At 56.5% G+C, this 12,220-nt stretch overlaps 5 protein-coding genes across 5 annotated transcripts; 4 read left to right on the forward strand and 1 right to left on the reverse strand.

The window, feature by feature from the left end:
• Positions 1–401: 401 nt before the first annotated feature.
• On the forward strand, positions 402–2,069 carry SLS55_002004 (uncharacterized protein; the record flags this gene model as incomplete). The annotated part of the gene is made up of 4 exons (XM_066773491.1): positions 402–890; positions 938–1,296; positions 1,350–1,746; positions 1,803–2,069. The coding sequence occupies 4 exons, from the start codon at positions 402–404 to the stop codon at positions 2,067–2,069; spliced, it is 1,512 nt and encodes a 503-aa protein (XP_066636058.1).
• Positions 2,070–2,605: 536 nt separating this feature from the next.
• On the forward strand, positions 2,606–3,950 carry SLS55_002005 (uncharacterized protein; the record flags this gene model as incomplete). Its single annotated transcript, XM_066773492.1, has 2 exons — positions 2,606–3,512; positions 3,655–3,950. 2 exons carry the CDS (start codon positions 2,606–2,608, stop codon positions 3,948–3,950), a joined length of 1,203 nt encoding a protein of 400 aa, XP_066636059.1.
• Positions 3,951–4,307: 357 nt separating this feature from the next.
• SLS55_002006 (uncharacterized protein) lies at positions 4,308–6,393 on the forward strand (the record flags this gene model as incomplete). The annotated part of the gene is made up of 7 exons (XM_066773493.1): positions 4,308–4,482; positions 4,531–4,783; positions 4,840–4,937; positions 5,080–5,262; positions 5,356–5,619; positions 5,683–6,098; positions 6,160–6,393. 7 exons carry the CDS (start codon positions 4,308–4,310, stop codon positions 6,391–6,393), a joined length of 1,623 nt encoding a protein of 540 aa, XP_066636060.1.
• Positions 6,394–6,673: 280 nt separating this feature from the next.
• SLS55_002007 (uncharacterized protein) lies at positions 6,674–7,366 on the reverse strand (the record flags this gene model as incomplete). Its single annotated transcript, XM_066773494.1, has 1 exon — positions 6,674–7,366. One exon carries the CDS (start codon positions 7,364–7,366, stop codon positions 6,674–6,676), a length of 693 nt encoding a protein of 230 aa, XP_066636061.1.
• Positions 7,367–9,629: 2,263 nt separating this feature from the next.
• On the forward strand, positions 9,630–10,983 carry SLS55_002008 (uncharacterized protein; the record flags this gene model as incomplete). Its single annotated transcript, XM_066773495.1, has 6 exons — positions 9,630–9,785; positions 9,845–10,026; positions 10,077–10,191; positions 10,242–10,341; positions 10,391–10,608; positions 10,654–10,983. The coding sequence occupies 6 exons, from the start codon at positions 9,630–9,632 to the stop codon at positions 10,981–10,983; spliced, it is 1,101 nt and encodes a 366-aa protein (XP_066636062.1).
• Positions 10,984–12,220: the final 1,237 nt, after the last annotated feature.

Genomic DNA, 12,220 nt, shown 5'->3' on the forward strand with positions numbered 1-12,220 from the left:
CTTTTAGACAATCTCTGCAACCAACCAATCGTAAAATGATAGTGGTCAGCTTCCACTATCTATCAAAGCGATAGTCAGTGTCTATTCTTTACCATCAAGCTTAATGGTCTTCGGTCCTCCCGCAATGGCTTCTGAAACGGATCTCTGGTGTACCGACGCAGATGTCCGCCTTTTATCAGGACCCTGGACTGCTCATGCACAAGCATCCGTAATAGTGCAGTATGCGCTGTTTTGAAAATCTCCGGAAGCGGGGGTAAGGGGAGGCAATGTCCTCCACAACACATACAACAGCATCCATCGGCAAGCAAGTTCGTAGCCATCTCAATAGCGCTTGACTGGCGCACAGTGGGCTCTCTGGTCTCTTGCTGAGCCACAAGTCCTTCACTATTCCCGCCGTCACAATGTTCAAAGATCTTGGGGGCCATCCAACCCTTACAACCGCCCTGGTGATATCCGTGTGCGTTGTCGACTCGGTCACGGTTGCATATGACGGGTCGTTGATGGGATCTCTGAACGCCATGCCCGCGTACTCGGACTATTTCACCTTGACGACAGCCACGACGTCGCTCAACACGGCATCTACATTCATCGGAGCAATTCTGCTGTCGCCTTTTGCTGCGCTTCTCATCAACTGGCGCGGGCGCAAATGCGGCATCTACGTCTCAGCTCTGGTTCAGATTGCAGGCACCATCCTTCAAGGTGCCGCACAGAGCATTGGCATGTTCATTGTCGGCCGCCTGCTGATCGGTGCTGGCTCTGGTCTTGCACAGACGTCTGCCGCCACGTACGTCGCCGAGACAGTGCCTTCGAAGATCCGTGCCCTTGCATTGGGATTGTACTTTACATGCTGGGCCGTGGGCGCATTGCTTGCGGCGGGTGTTTGCTATGGTGTAAGTTTGACCACATACTCTGGGAAGAGATGCTCACGTAGAGGTAGACGGCATCAATGGAAAACTCAACGTGGTCCTGGAGAGTACCGTCCCTCATCCAAGCCGTACCCTCGATCCTGGCAATTCTTGTGCTCCTCGCTCTGCCAGAATCCCCGCGCTGGCTTGCCTACCAGGGCCGATGCGACGAAGCGTTGAAGGTCTTGTGTGCCATCAATGGAAGAGAAGAGAGTGAGCCCGAAGTGCAAATCCAGTATCAAGAAATTATGGAAAACATTGCCTTTGAAAAGTCCGATGGCCAGAAACTTGGCTTCTCCGAGGTCATCAAGAACAAGAGCAATGCGAGGAGACTGATGCTGGCCGTCTCAGTCCCTCCACTTGCCATGTTGACCGGCTCCAACATCATCACGTAAGGTGCGCCTCAGCCCAGCTGCGAGTCCATCCGCTGAAGGTGCTGTGCAGGTTTTATTTCAGCACGATGCTTGAGCAGGCTGGCATCACCGACGCCAGCACGCAGCTGCAAATCAATGTTATTCTGTCTGCATGGCAGCTTGTTGTTGCGCTATCCGGCTCCCTTCTGGCAGAGAGGATTGGACGGCGCATGTCGGCTCTCTCCTCCTTGGGCTCTTGCACCCTCTTCTTCTACATGCTCGGTGGGCTCACTGCGAAATACGGCAACAGCACCAACGCGTCTGGTATCTACGGCACCATTGCATGCATCTTCCTTTTCCTTGGCGCATACTCGTTTGGTATCACGCCCTTGACAGTCATGTATCAGCCCGAGGTCCTGTCCTACTCCATTCGGGCGACCGGCATGTCCATTTCTACAGTCACATCTAATGCATGCGGACTCCTCGTTGTAAGTGTTTGATCACGTGCGTTGTTGCAATCTGGGGCTGACATCATATCCAATAGACCTTTGCCTTTCCCTTCGCACTGGACGCCATTGGATGGAAAACGTACATGATCAACGCAACATTCAATGTGTTTCTCTGGGCCTTCATCGCATACTTTTGGGTGGAGACCAAGGGGTTGACTCTGGAGGAGATTGATGAGATATTTGACGGCACCAAGCACTCTGACATGCCAAATTTGGCCGATTTCCACGCGGGGAGAAGTGATGTCATCGGGGGTGTAGAAGTTGCGTCGCCTGTCAATGTTCGAGTACCCTTGAAGCTGTGAGGACATGTAGAGATAGTTTGCGGTAGTCGCGCCATAGCCTTGGCCATTTGGGCGCGGTCTCGACTAACAATAGCAGTCATAATGAGCGAGAATGAGGCGTGCAGACGACACTGAGCGTCTCTCTTAGAGATAAAGCTTCTGGGGTCTGTATGCAGTCGAGCGCCTCGTCGGGCATCTGTTCGGCAGACGCTCCCACTTCTGAAGCCTTCATGAGCTACAATGGTAAAAAGGCCGCCATGCCACGCTGCTCGCTTTAAGGTCGTCCCGAGCATAATCAGATACTCTCAGGCTTAGGCATCCCATCTTTGGGATTCCTGTACAATAAAAGTGGCCCTGAATCCGGCGTCATCGGGCTTGATATGCGGTCTCTTCCGCAATCAATCCACTGCGGACACGTCCGCTTTTTCCCTCCGCACTCTTGTTCCGCACTCACTCGACTTGAACTTTATCTGCTGCCATTGGTTCGCCAACTCCAGCATCTCACGTCAACCCCAACGGCACCCATAAACTCACCACCGACACCCACCACACATACAATGGCACTTTCAGGCAAGAGAATTGCCGTCATCGGCGGAGGGCTCGGGGGCATGGCCTTCATGAACTCGGCGCTGCACGCGGGGCTGACAGACGTGCACCTGTACGAAGCCGCGCCCGACTTCACCGAGGTCGGCGCCGGAGTCAACATCAGCCGCAACGCGAACCTCGTCCTGGACCGCCTCGGCCTCGGGGAAGCCATGCTGCGCCATTCCTCGCGCGACCCGCCCGTCTACATGGAGTACCGCCACTACCGCACCGGCGCGTACCTCGGCCAGATCGACGAGTTCGGCGCGCCGCGCTCCCGCCAGATCCACCGCGCCCACCTCCTGCACGTCTTACGCAAAAACGTCCCCGCCGGCGCGGTGTCGACCGGCAAGCGGCTGTGCGGGGTGGAGTGGAGTGCGGAGCGGCGCCGCTACGAGTTGCGGTTCCAAGACGGCAGCTCGGCCGCCGCCGACATCGTCGTCGGCTGCGACGGCATCAAGTCGTACGTCCGCCAGCACCTCGGCCTCGACGACGACCCCGTCTACTCGGGCCAGATGGTGTACCGCGGCTACGTGGCGTACGACGACCTCTCCCCGGACACGGCGGCGCTGCTGCGGAAGACAGTCAACTTCAGGGGCCCGCGCCGCCACGTCCTGACGCTCCCCATCGGCAACGAGGAGTCCGGGACCGCGAGGGTCGGCGTCATCGCCTTCGTGACGGAGCCGCTGGAGGGCTGGACGTCGGAGAGCTGGCTCGCCAAGGCGCCCGTCGAGGAGCTCCACGCCCACGTGAAGGACTGGACCGGCGCCGTCCAGGAAATCGTCCGGGGGCTCCGCAAGGGCGCGGAGGATGGCAGGATCCTGAAGCAGGCGCTCTACGTGCGCGAACCGGCACCCCGGTGGTTCAAGGTGGAGGAGGAGGGTTGCGGCGGCATCGTGTTGATCGGGGATGCAGTGCACTCGACGCTGCCCCATCAAGGTGTGTGTGTATATCCACGCTCTCGCTCTCTCCATCCGTTTGCTTTTTTTTTCTCTCCTTTTCAGCTACTCACCCATTGATAAAGGCCAGGGAGCGTGCATGGCGATCGAGTCGGGATTCGCACTTGCCCAAGTCCTCGGATCCTGGGAATCCGACGACCTGCACGCGGCGCTGCAATGCTTCCAGGACTTGCGCAAACCCCGCACGGACAAGATCACGGAGACGAGCTATGAGACGGGGAAGATGGCGAGCGCGGACGTGCCCGAGGACGCGTGGGGTCGGACGTTCAATCCGGACGTGTTGCGTGAGCGGATGAAGTGGGTCATGGAGTACGATTTGCTGGCCGACGTCAATTCGAAAAAGGCGAGTCTCCATCAGTGAGATTCGGAAGAGGTGGCTGATCGGTGCTGGCTCGAGGCAGGTAGAGGCTACCTACCCCAGAAATGATGATCTCGTTTACATCCCGGCACGCTCGAGATAAGACATGCAACCCATCAGAAGTGGGGCCTTCCCCATGTGCTACCTTCCGTTATCATGGCAGATATCAACAACGGCCGTCGACCAAAGCATAGCGTCCGAAAGGGGGCGGCGTTAGATTGGCGCGAGGGTGCGGCGAGGTAACCCAAGATGTGGCAAGCGGCTCGGGCGTGCCACAGGAGTGGGGATATCTTCCCACACAGATAACCAGCCTGGTTCCCCGGGGACCTTGCCCGCCGCACACTCGAAAACAGTCGCGAAATGGCGGATACCGAGAAGAAGGAACCAAGCGCTGCGGAGGGTGAGGTTCAGCCGGATGCGCCGGCCCCGCCTTACCATGTCGCGTCCGGGGAAGAGGTCGTTCACGCCAAGGAGCCGCCGGTCAGACAGCTCTCCAGATCGCTGCAGGGGCGGCACATGCAGATGATTGCTATTGGTACGTTCTGTTGCTTTGCGGGAAGGCTGGGCTAACTTGATTCCCCAGGAGGATCCATCGGCGCTGGTCTTTTCGTTGGCACCGGCAGTGCGCTGCGAACCGGTGGCCCTGCATCGTTGGTACGTGACACCCTCATGCAAGCATCGACTGCGCAGACGGCTGATGACATGCAGCTCATCGGCTTCATGACCATTGGTGTTATGATGTTGTGTACAGTTCAGGCGCTGGGAGAACTGGCCATCATCTACCCCGTGAATGGTGCCTTCTACGAGTACGGCATTCGCTTCGTGGACCCGGCGTGGTAAGTTTGGTGGCTTCCGTGATGGCGAGGAATCTGGATGCTGATCACGGGTCTAGGGGTGTCGCGATGGGGTGGCAGTACTCTGTGGGTTGGATGCTTACCCTTCCATTCGAGATCACGGCTGCCGGCATTACCATCGAATACTGGAAAAGCCGTGAGCAAGTCAATCCCGGGGTCTGGTGTGCTGTGTTCCTGTCCGCATTGATTCTTATCCAAGTTTTTGGAGTGCGTGGCTATGGTGAAGGCAAGTTTCCCCCTCATCTGTTACGATTTTGTGCTGATTTAGGATGGTATAGTCGAATTTATCCTTGCCATCATCAAGATTACGGCTTGTATAGGGCTTATTATCCTTGGTATCGTCATTGACTGCGGCGGCGTTCCGACTGATGACCGTGGCCATATTGGAGCCCGCTATTGGCATGATCCTGGCGCATTTCGCAACGGCTTCAAAGGATTCTGTTCCGTCTTCGTAACAGCTGGTGAGTAGCGTTCTAGGACCTTCTCATGCCTGCGTCAACTTCCTCGCCGTAATAACAGACTCGTTACTCAATCATGTGCTGACTTGTGGATAGCCTTTGCGTTTGGCGGAACAGAGATGGTTGGTCTTGCGGCGGCAGAAGCTGCAAACCCGCGACGATCATTGCCTAAGGCTACGAAGCAGGCCTTCTGGCGCATCTTTCTGTTCTATGTTGTTAACATCTTCATCGTCGGTTTGATCGTCCCATCAGACAGCGACGTGCTGCTTGGGGCGAGTGGCGCCAACACGAAGGCGTCACCATTTGTGTTGGCGGTCCAGATGGCTGGAATCAAAGTACTCCCACACATCATCAACGCAGGTACGTTCGCGCTGGAGTCAAGAAGGACCCAATGTCGCAACTCCGTACTGACCACAGCTTCAGTGATTACCATGGCGGTGATATCAGTGGCGAACAGCTGCACCTACGGATCCACACGCGTGCTTCAAGCCATGGCGTCCAGTGGATACGCTCCATCGTGCTTTGCCAAGATCGATAGCATGGGGCGTCCCATCTGGTGTATCGTCGTCCAAGTGGCATTCGGCTTTCTGTCCTTTATCGCAATCGGAGCTGATTCCGACACCATCTTCACTTGGATCCTAGCCATCACCGGTCTATCCGGACAGTTCGCCTACGCCACCATTATGCTTTCGCATATCAACTTCCGCCGAGCCTGGAAGATCCAAGGCCGAAGTATCGAACAGATCCCGTGGCGTTCGCCGTTTGGTATCGTGGGTAGCTACATTGGACTCGTTCTCGTTGCTCTCTCTTTGATCGCCACCTTCTACGTTGCTCTTTTCGTAAGTGATGTCATACTCAGGGTGGTCCCTTGGCCAGTAATGCTAACCACGGGGTGTGCAGCCAATCGGGTCACCTCCCGGCGCCGAGGCTTTTTTCGAAAGTTACATGGCCGCACCTATTACGATTTGCCTCTTCATCATCTTCAAAGTCTACCTGAAGAGCTGGACGCTTGGTGTCAACTTACGTGAAGTCGATCTCGATAGGGGGAGGAGGTTTGAGGAGGAGCTCGATCCCACTTTCTCGGACGACGCCACGCTACCAATCTGGAAGCGGGTTCTCAACTTTCTTTTCTAGTGGGGACGTTAGAGAGAGAGCATTTGGTGGCTCTTGGAGAACGGGTACCTATTCACTCTCCGTAGCATCCAGTCCAGCCAATCCATCGCACTTCCATTGATCGTTTGTAACGATGGTTCACTTCCAATTGTATCGTTTTACCAGGGTGTAGTAGAATTCAATCTTATTGATCACTGCTCTAACAGTCACTATTGTCAGTTTCCCACCAGGCGTGCCGCCGAGCGAGCGCCTCCGGAATGCCTAAGAGCACAGACTGGAGCATTTGGAACAGTCACTATTGTCAGTTCACTTCGTCGCTGCGATCATCGTCCATCACCAGGTGACCAGCATTAGGCCAGAAAGCCCTTGGCCATCCTAGGCTTTCGACAAAACCCTCGGGCTCGTGGTACCACTGCAGATGATAAATGCTCCGGGGCATGCCGGGATCGAGCGCTTCCAGCCAGCGGTAGAACTTAGCCTCCATCTCGTCATATCTGCCCGTCCAGGCCTCGCCGTGGCGGGCGATGTACCAGACGGCGTGGTCCTCCTCGAGGCGCTTGGCCGCCAGGATTGCCTCGTGCGCCGTCTTCAGCTTGCGGACCAGCTCGCGCAGGTCCCGGTCGACGCGCTCGAGGTTGGCCTTGACGGCGGGGTACTCGCCGCGGCGGACGTGACGCCGCGTGGCCTCGATCAGGACCTCGACGTCGTGGGCGACGTCGCGCCTGGCGACCGGACCGGCAGCGCCGTCAACCTCGCGGTCGAAGAAGTCACGGGCCAGCCGCCCGCCTTCGGATTGGGCCGGGTCGAGCTCGGGCGTGTCCTCGCGGACGATGATGTTCGTCTCGTGGTAGTGTCGGCCCATGACGCGGTAGTTGTCCTCGATCTGGCCGATCATGTCCATGTACCTACTCAGGATCTTCTGGTAGCAGTTGTCCTCTTCGAGCGGCGTGCCGTCGGCCTTGAAGAGCTTCTTGATGTCCTGTGGTCCGTTCATTCTCGATGTCAAGTGAAACGAGCTTGGAAAGGGACTTGCCTTTGCTGTTGCTGTGATTGGGTGGAGTGGGTGAGCTGTTCGGGAATTCCGAACAGTGAGGATTGGGAAGTGAGGGGTGGTGAGTCTGGACGATAATTCGGTGGTAGCAGTTCCAGGAGTTTTATGTACCCCGATTGGCGTCGAATACAAATACAATGGCATTCTTCATGTTTGAACAGAGTTATTGTTCATGTCAGTGTTAACCAACAGTGTGCGTCCTGATGGTCCGGACAAAGAAGACGGGGGTGTTCTTTGTTCATCCTGTCAGAACCCAAGCCCATGATGGTATTGCCGATTCCAACCAACAATAACTTGTGGACTGAACAGTCGCCGCCTCATGAATAATAGAGGATGCCATCCGAGTCCTTCAGGAGAGAAACTTTGCTAGTGGACCGATGGAAGTGAGCGTGCCTTCCAGCACGAGAAGCATGAGATGAATGCGAGCTCGGTCCCGCCCGAACCCGCGGGAAATTCGGTCGCGTGCCGCTTCACGGCTTACGGTGGATATAGGCTTACCAGCAAAGGGCGAGATAAGCTCCGGCGTGTCGCATAGGTCAACCAAAAGCCGGCGTGGCGATCGTTGCCGGCTTGGAAGATCGGCATCGAAGCGGGAGTCGGGATCGAGATTTGGTTCTTTTCTTTTTTCTTTCCGCGTCTTTGGACCAAGCAGAGGACTGCTGCTTCTTTAGCATGGAAGACGGACAGGGGAGGCTCTCGCTAGCAAGGCCCATCCCGCAAGCTGCCATTTCATTGGGAATGCCCGAGGTGTCTCCAGGTCATCGGATATCAAGAATTAGATAGAGAGATGCAATGCCAGGAGACGTCAGCGCGAAATACTCGTTGCTTTTCTCACGATCTTCGCTAGTGCTGCGACGGTGGCGGAGTTGCATGGCCGCGAGTAAGGTGCCGCTGTCCCATCGTGCATCGGGCTCCTGATGGCTTCGGTGCAGTAGTGCCAGGGGTTTTTGTCAAGTCTGCCGAACCCTGCATGTTCATCGATGGCCCACGTGTTGGGGGAATAGAAAACGGGTGAGGGCATTGCCCCGTTGGGCCGGACCGCTTGGTGGGTGTGGCTGATGCATCGATCTGGTCGGTCCCAAGCCTGCTCTGCCGGCATCTCGGTATTCACTGGATAGGTGCGCCTGGGCCAGCACGTGGAATGCTCGTTGCACTCCTGTAAGCCGATGTTAGCTGTAGAAGTTGCAAGGAGGGCGTGCAATTTCTCGTTTGACTGGATGCTCCTCAGGTAAAGTCGATGGCTGGCAATGGCGGCGGAGGCGTCCCCGGATCAGGCACAGGAGTGTCGGCTCTCCATCAAGAAGCAGCCCCCGCTCTTTAGCCGAATGCCTAGCGGTAATGAATGGCGTTCGCATGGCCGAGTGCGCGCTGCGATTCCTGAGCTATATACTCCTCGTCTCGGGGATGCGGGCTGTCCTGTTCTGACTCGCCGTGGCCCGCGAAAGGCAGTGATTGTTTCACGCTCGAGACGCTGGCCAATGGGGAGGGCATCCGCCTAATAAGGTTCGCTAATGCGTCGGCCTAGTCTTCTCCTCCCGCGGGACGTGCTACATCGTAGATCTGCCCTCTTCCGCGCTGCCTCCGCAACAAATCAATCGACTCTGCTGATCTGTCGCCATGAGGCCCGACACGATGCCCGGGATTCTTCAGACAGATAAGCTCCGTGTTGTCTAGGCCACCCCCCTTCTCTGCCGCCGCGCCTTCGATCTCGTTCCGACTCCCTTGCGGGCGACAGGTAGCGAACGACGCCACCACCGGCAATAGTGCTGCACATCCTCCTCCTGTGCTCTCGATATCGTCTCAGCTACCCCTCTAGCAGTGCCGATCGGATTCGCCGACGCAGCTGACGTGGGCGGCGTCTGGCCCCTCTCCATGCACAAGATTTTCGCAGGAATGCGTGGCTGCAGAATGAACACATCGTGGCGACGGTCGTGGTTGGCGGCAAGTGCGCGTCCGCGTGGCAGCGTGCCGTGTGTGGTTGCGCCTTGACCGCAAGACGCAAGGCCGGACGCTGAAGCATGGTTGTGGCGTCGGCCTTGGGAGCGGCCCTAAGCCACACGCGGCACAAGTCTTCATGTGCCTGGCCATGGCATACAAGACAAGCTCGCCGCCGCGGCAAGCCCCCCCACGGGGAAGATCGTATTAAAGACTCCATCCGGGCGGCCCGACGCTGCGACGCGACTATTCTCCTCCCTGCCTTCGAACCATGACATACGAAATCGGCTTCAACGATGTCCCCTGGTTCCCCAACCGCGGCGTCCAGGTCGGCTTCACCGTCGGCTACCTGGTCGCCCTGCCGCTGATAAGCCTGATGCTGTTCTCACGCTTTCCGCTCGTCAAGACGTTCCACGAAATCATCCATGTGCGCCGCCACGACACTCCGCTTTGGCCGACGTCCGGAACTGACATGTGTGCCTGCAGTGGAACCTGCAATACACCCGGGTGACGATCCTGATCGCCCTGTCCGCAAGCTGGTGCTACATCTTCGTGGGCGGCCTGCTGAACCTCGGCGTGGGTCTCAGCCAGAGCCTCCGCGAGTGCTCCACTGGCCTGTTCCTCTGCACGTGGTTCTACACCACCACAAAGCTCGGCATCTACCTATTGTGCGGAATCCCTGCCCTAGCCCTGGCAAGTACTAACCGCTCTGCGCTAGTCTCATGGAGCGTGCCTTTGTCGTGCGCGGCGGCGGCATTCGCTTGAAGTCGTGGCATTACCGCTTCAACTTCTTCCTCATGGGCTGCTGGCTCTGTGTCTTTATCCTGCTTGAGGTGCGTGCTACATCCGCCCCATTGCAGATCCATTCTGACGGACCCCCCAGACTGGCCGCATCTACGCGCTTCGGACGGATGGCGTTTGCACCTTCGGATGGGAATGGTGGGCGCTCATCCCTCTCATGTCTCTGGATGTATTCGTCAACAGTGTGTTGCCCCGATCGCCCAAGCTTCCAAATACTGACCTATGTAACAGTCTATCTTGTCACAATGTTCGTGATCCCGCTCTTCCGGAACCAGTTCCTCAACCGCAAGCTGCGCCGTCTCGCGATCAAGTCCCTCTGGACCTCAATTGGCTCTGTCGTCGCCACTATGGTCAACCTCGTCATGCTCATCATGATCGAGGCCCCCGGCTGGCTCTGCCTTGGATCCTGCAGCATCGACATCTTCGCCAACGCCATACTACTCTTCTACGTATGTTCAACCCAATAACTGCCGATACCTTGCTAACACGGACAGATGACAATGACGCAAAAGACGGATGACAGGGAAGCCAAGGCGGCGTGGACCATCAACGGGTTTCACCAAGTCAGTCCGCAAGGCTCATCGTCGCGCATCTCATCATCCCGAGACCCCAAGGATTCGAAACAGGAGTGGCCGTCCGTCTCCAACATCGAAGCACAGAATGAAATCATCGACTACGAGCTGAACGGGCACAGGATGGACAACACGACCGTCATTGAGGCGTTGCAGGCGCCGCGAGAGGCAAGCATCCGCGACAACAGCAGCGACCAGGGCATCCTGCCCCCTACCGCCATCCGCGTCACTCGCACCGTCGGCTTTAATTGAGCATCTCTTCTGTTTCTTGCATCCAGCATTTGAGCTTCCTTCAGCGTCTAGACATACCTTTCCTCATCGATACCAAGTCATCATGTACCATCCTCGGCGCTTTCCTACATGGCAATGTAACCATGGTTACTGGTGGCGGGGCCGACCTTCGCTCGCAGCAAACGAGTGGCTGGGAGTCTCCCTTTTCTTTTGCATCTGTCTTTGGCTCTTTCTCGAGATACCTAGGCACCCGGCTGCAAATTAGCATTGCATTGCGATTGGCGTCATCACGGACATCTGTTTTCTCTAGGAGCTTCTCTGTACATTGTAATCCGAACTCTGCGTGAGAAAGCGCTGAAAAACAACATCAGCGGGTCCAACGCCCCAAAGTGATAAGACAAGAAATCACTACCTCTTCGACTTTTACTTTGTTCCATGCGCCTTCTTCTCCGCTGGAATCAAAAAAGGCACGGCCCGCATCGGGTCGTGTGCCGAGACAGATCAGTTCCACACATTCGTATTCCGGCCGATCGGAAGCAGGTACGTCCGCTGTTTCAAATATTAAAGCCGGCATGTGGTCTCCAAAGTCGCTGAAGATCGCCTACACGCATGTCGGCTCGGCATTCCGGACTTCCCGCAGTTCCACCTGCCAGTTCACGACGTGCTTAACAAAGAACTAGCCGACCAGTACCAGCCAATCAAACCTTTAATACGTCAGTTTCCATATTTTCATCGCTTATTGAAGACTTCATATGTTCTTTTTTTCGCCGATACTTGACAATGTGCTTCACCAGCTGCGCCGTACCCGGGGATCAGACTGCCGGCTAACTTCCACGCTGTTCAACAGGAGCAAGAATACACATCCATCCAAAATGCCAATTGCATCCCGGAGGCCTGTTTCGTCTCGCTTCCCAGCGAATCGGGATTTTTCCTCGGTCGGGTTGGGCTGTCCTGGCTCGGATACGGTGGCACTTGAAACAGCGTACAAGACGAACTGTGATTGATCAAACGGCGCCCAAGCATTGATTCACACCTCGCTTCTCCGGCCGGCTAGCCAGACTGCCAAGAAGCCATCCCTCCACTCGCTGCCAGTTTTCTGAGAGATTTCTCGGAGATACGAAGCCGATCCGAACTATTCTCGGACTTTATCGACAACAACCACCACCGCCACTGCCATGTCCGCCGTCCAGAAAAATCGAGAAGCCAGGTCCACGCCTGGGCCATGGTCCTGAAGCGTAATCTCAATCTTACCGCCAGC

The sequence above is a fragment of the Diplodia seriata genome (genome assembly GCF_021436955.1).
Source record: "Diplodia seriata strain FDS-637 chromosome Unknown scaffold_2, whole genome shotgun sequence".
NCBI lineage: Eukaryota > Fungi > Ascomycota > Dothideomycetes > Botryosphaeriales > Botryosphaeriaceae > Diplodia > Diplodia seriata.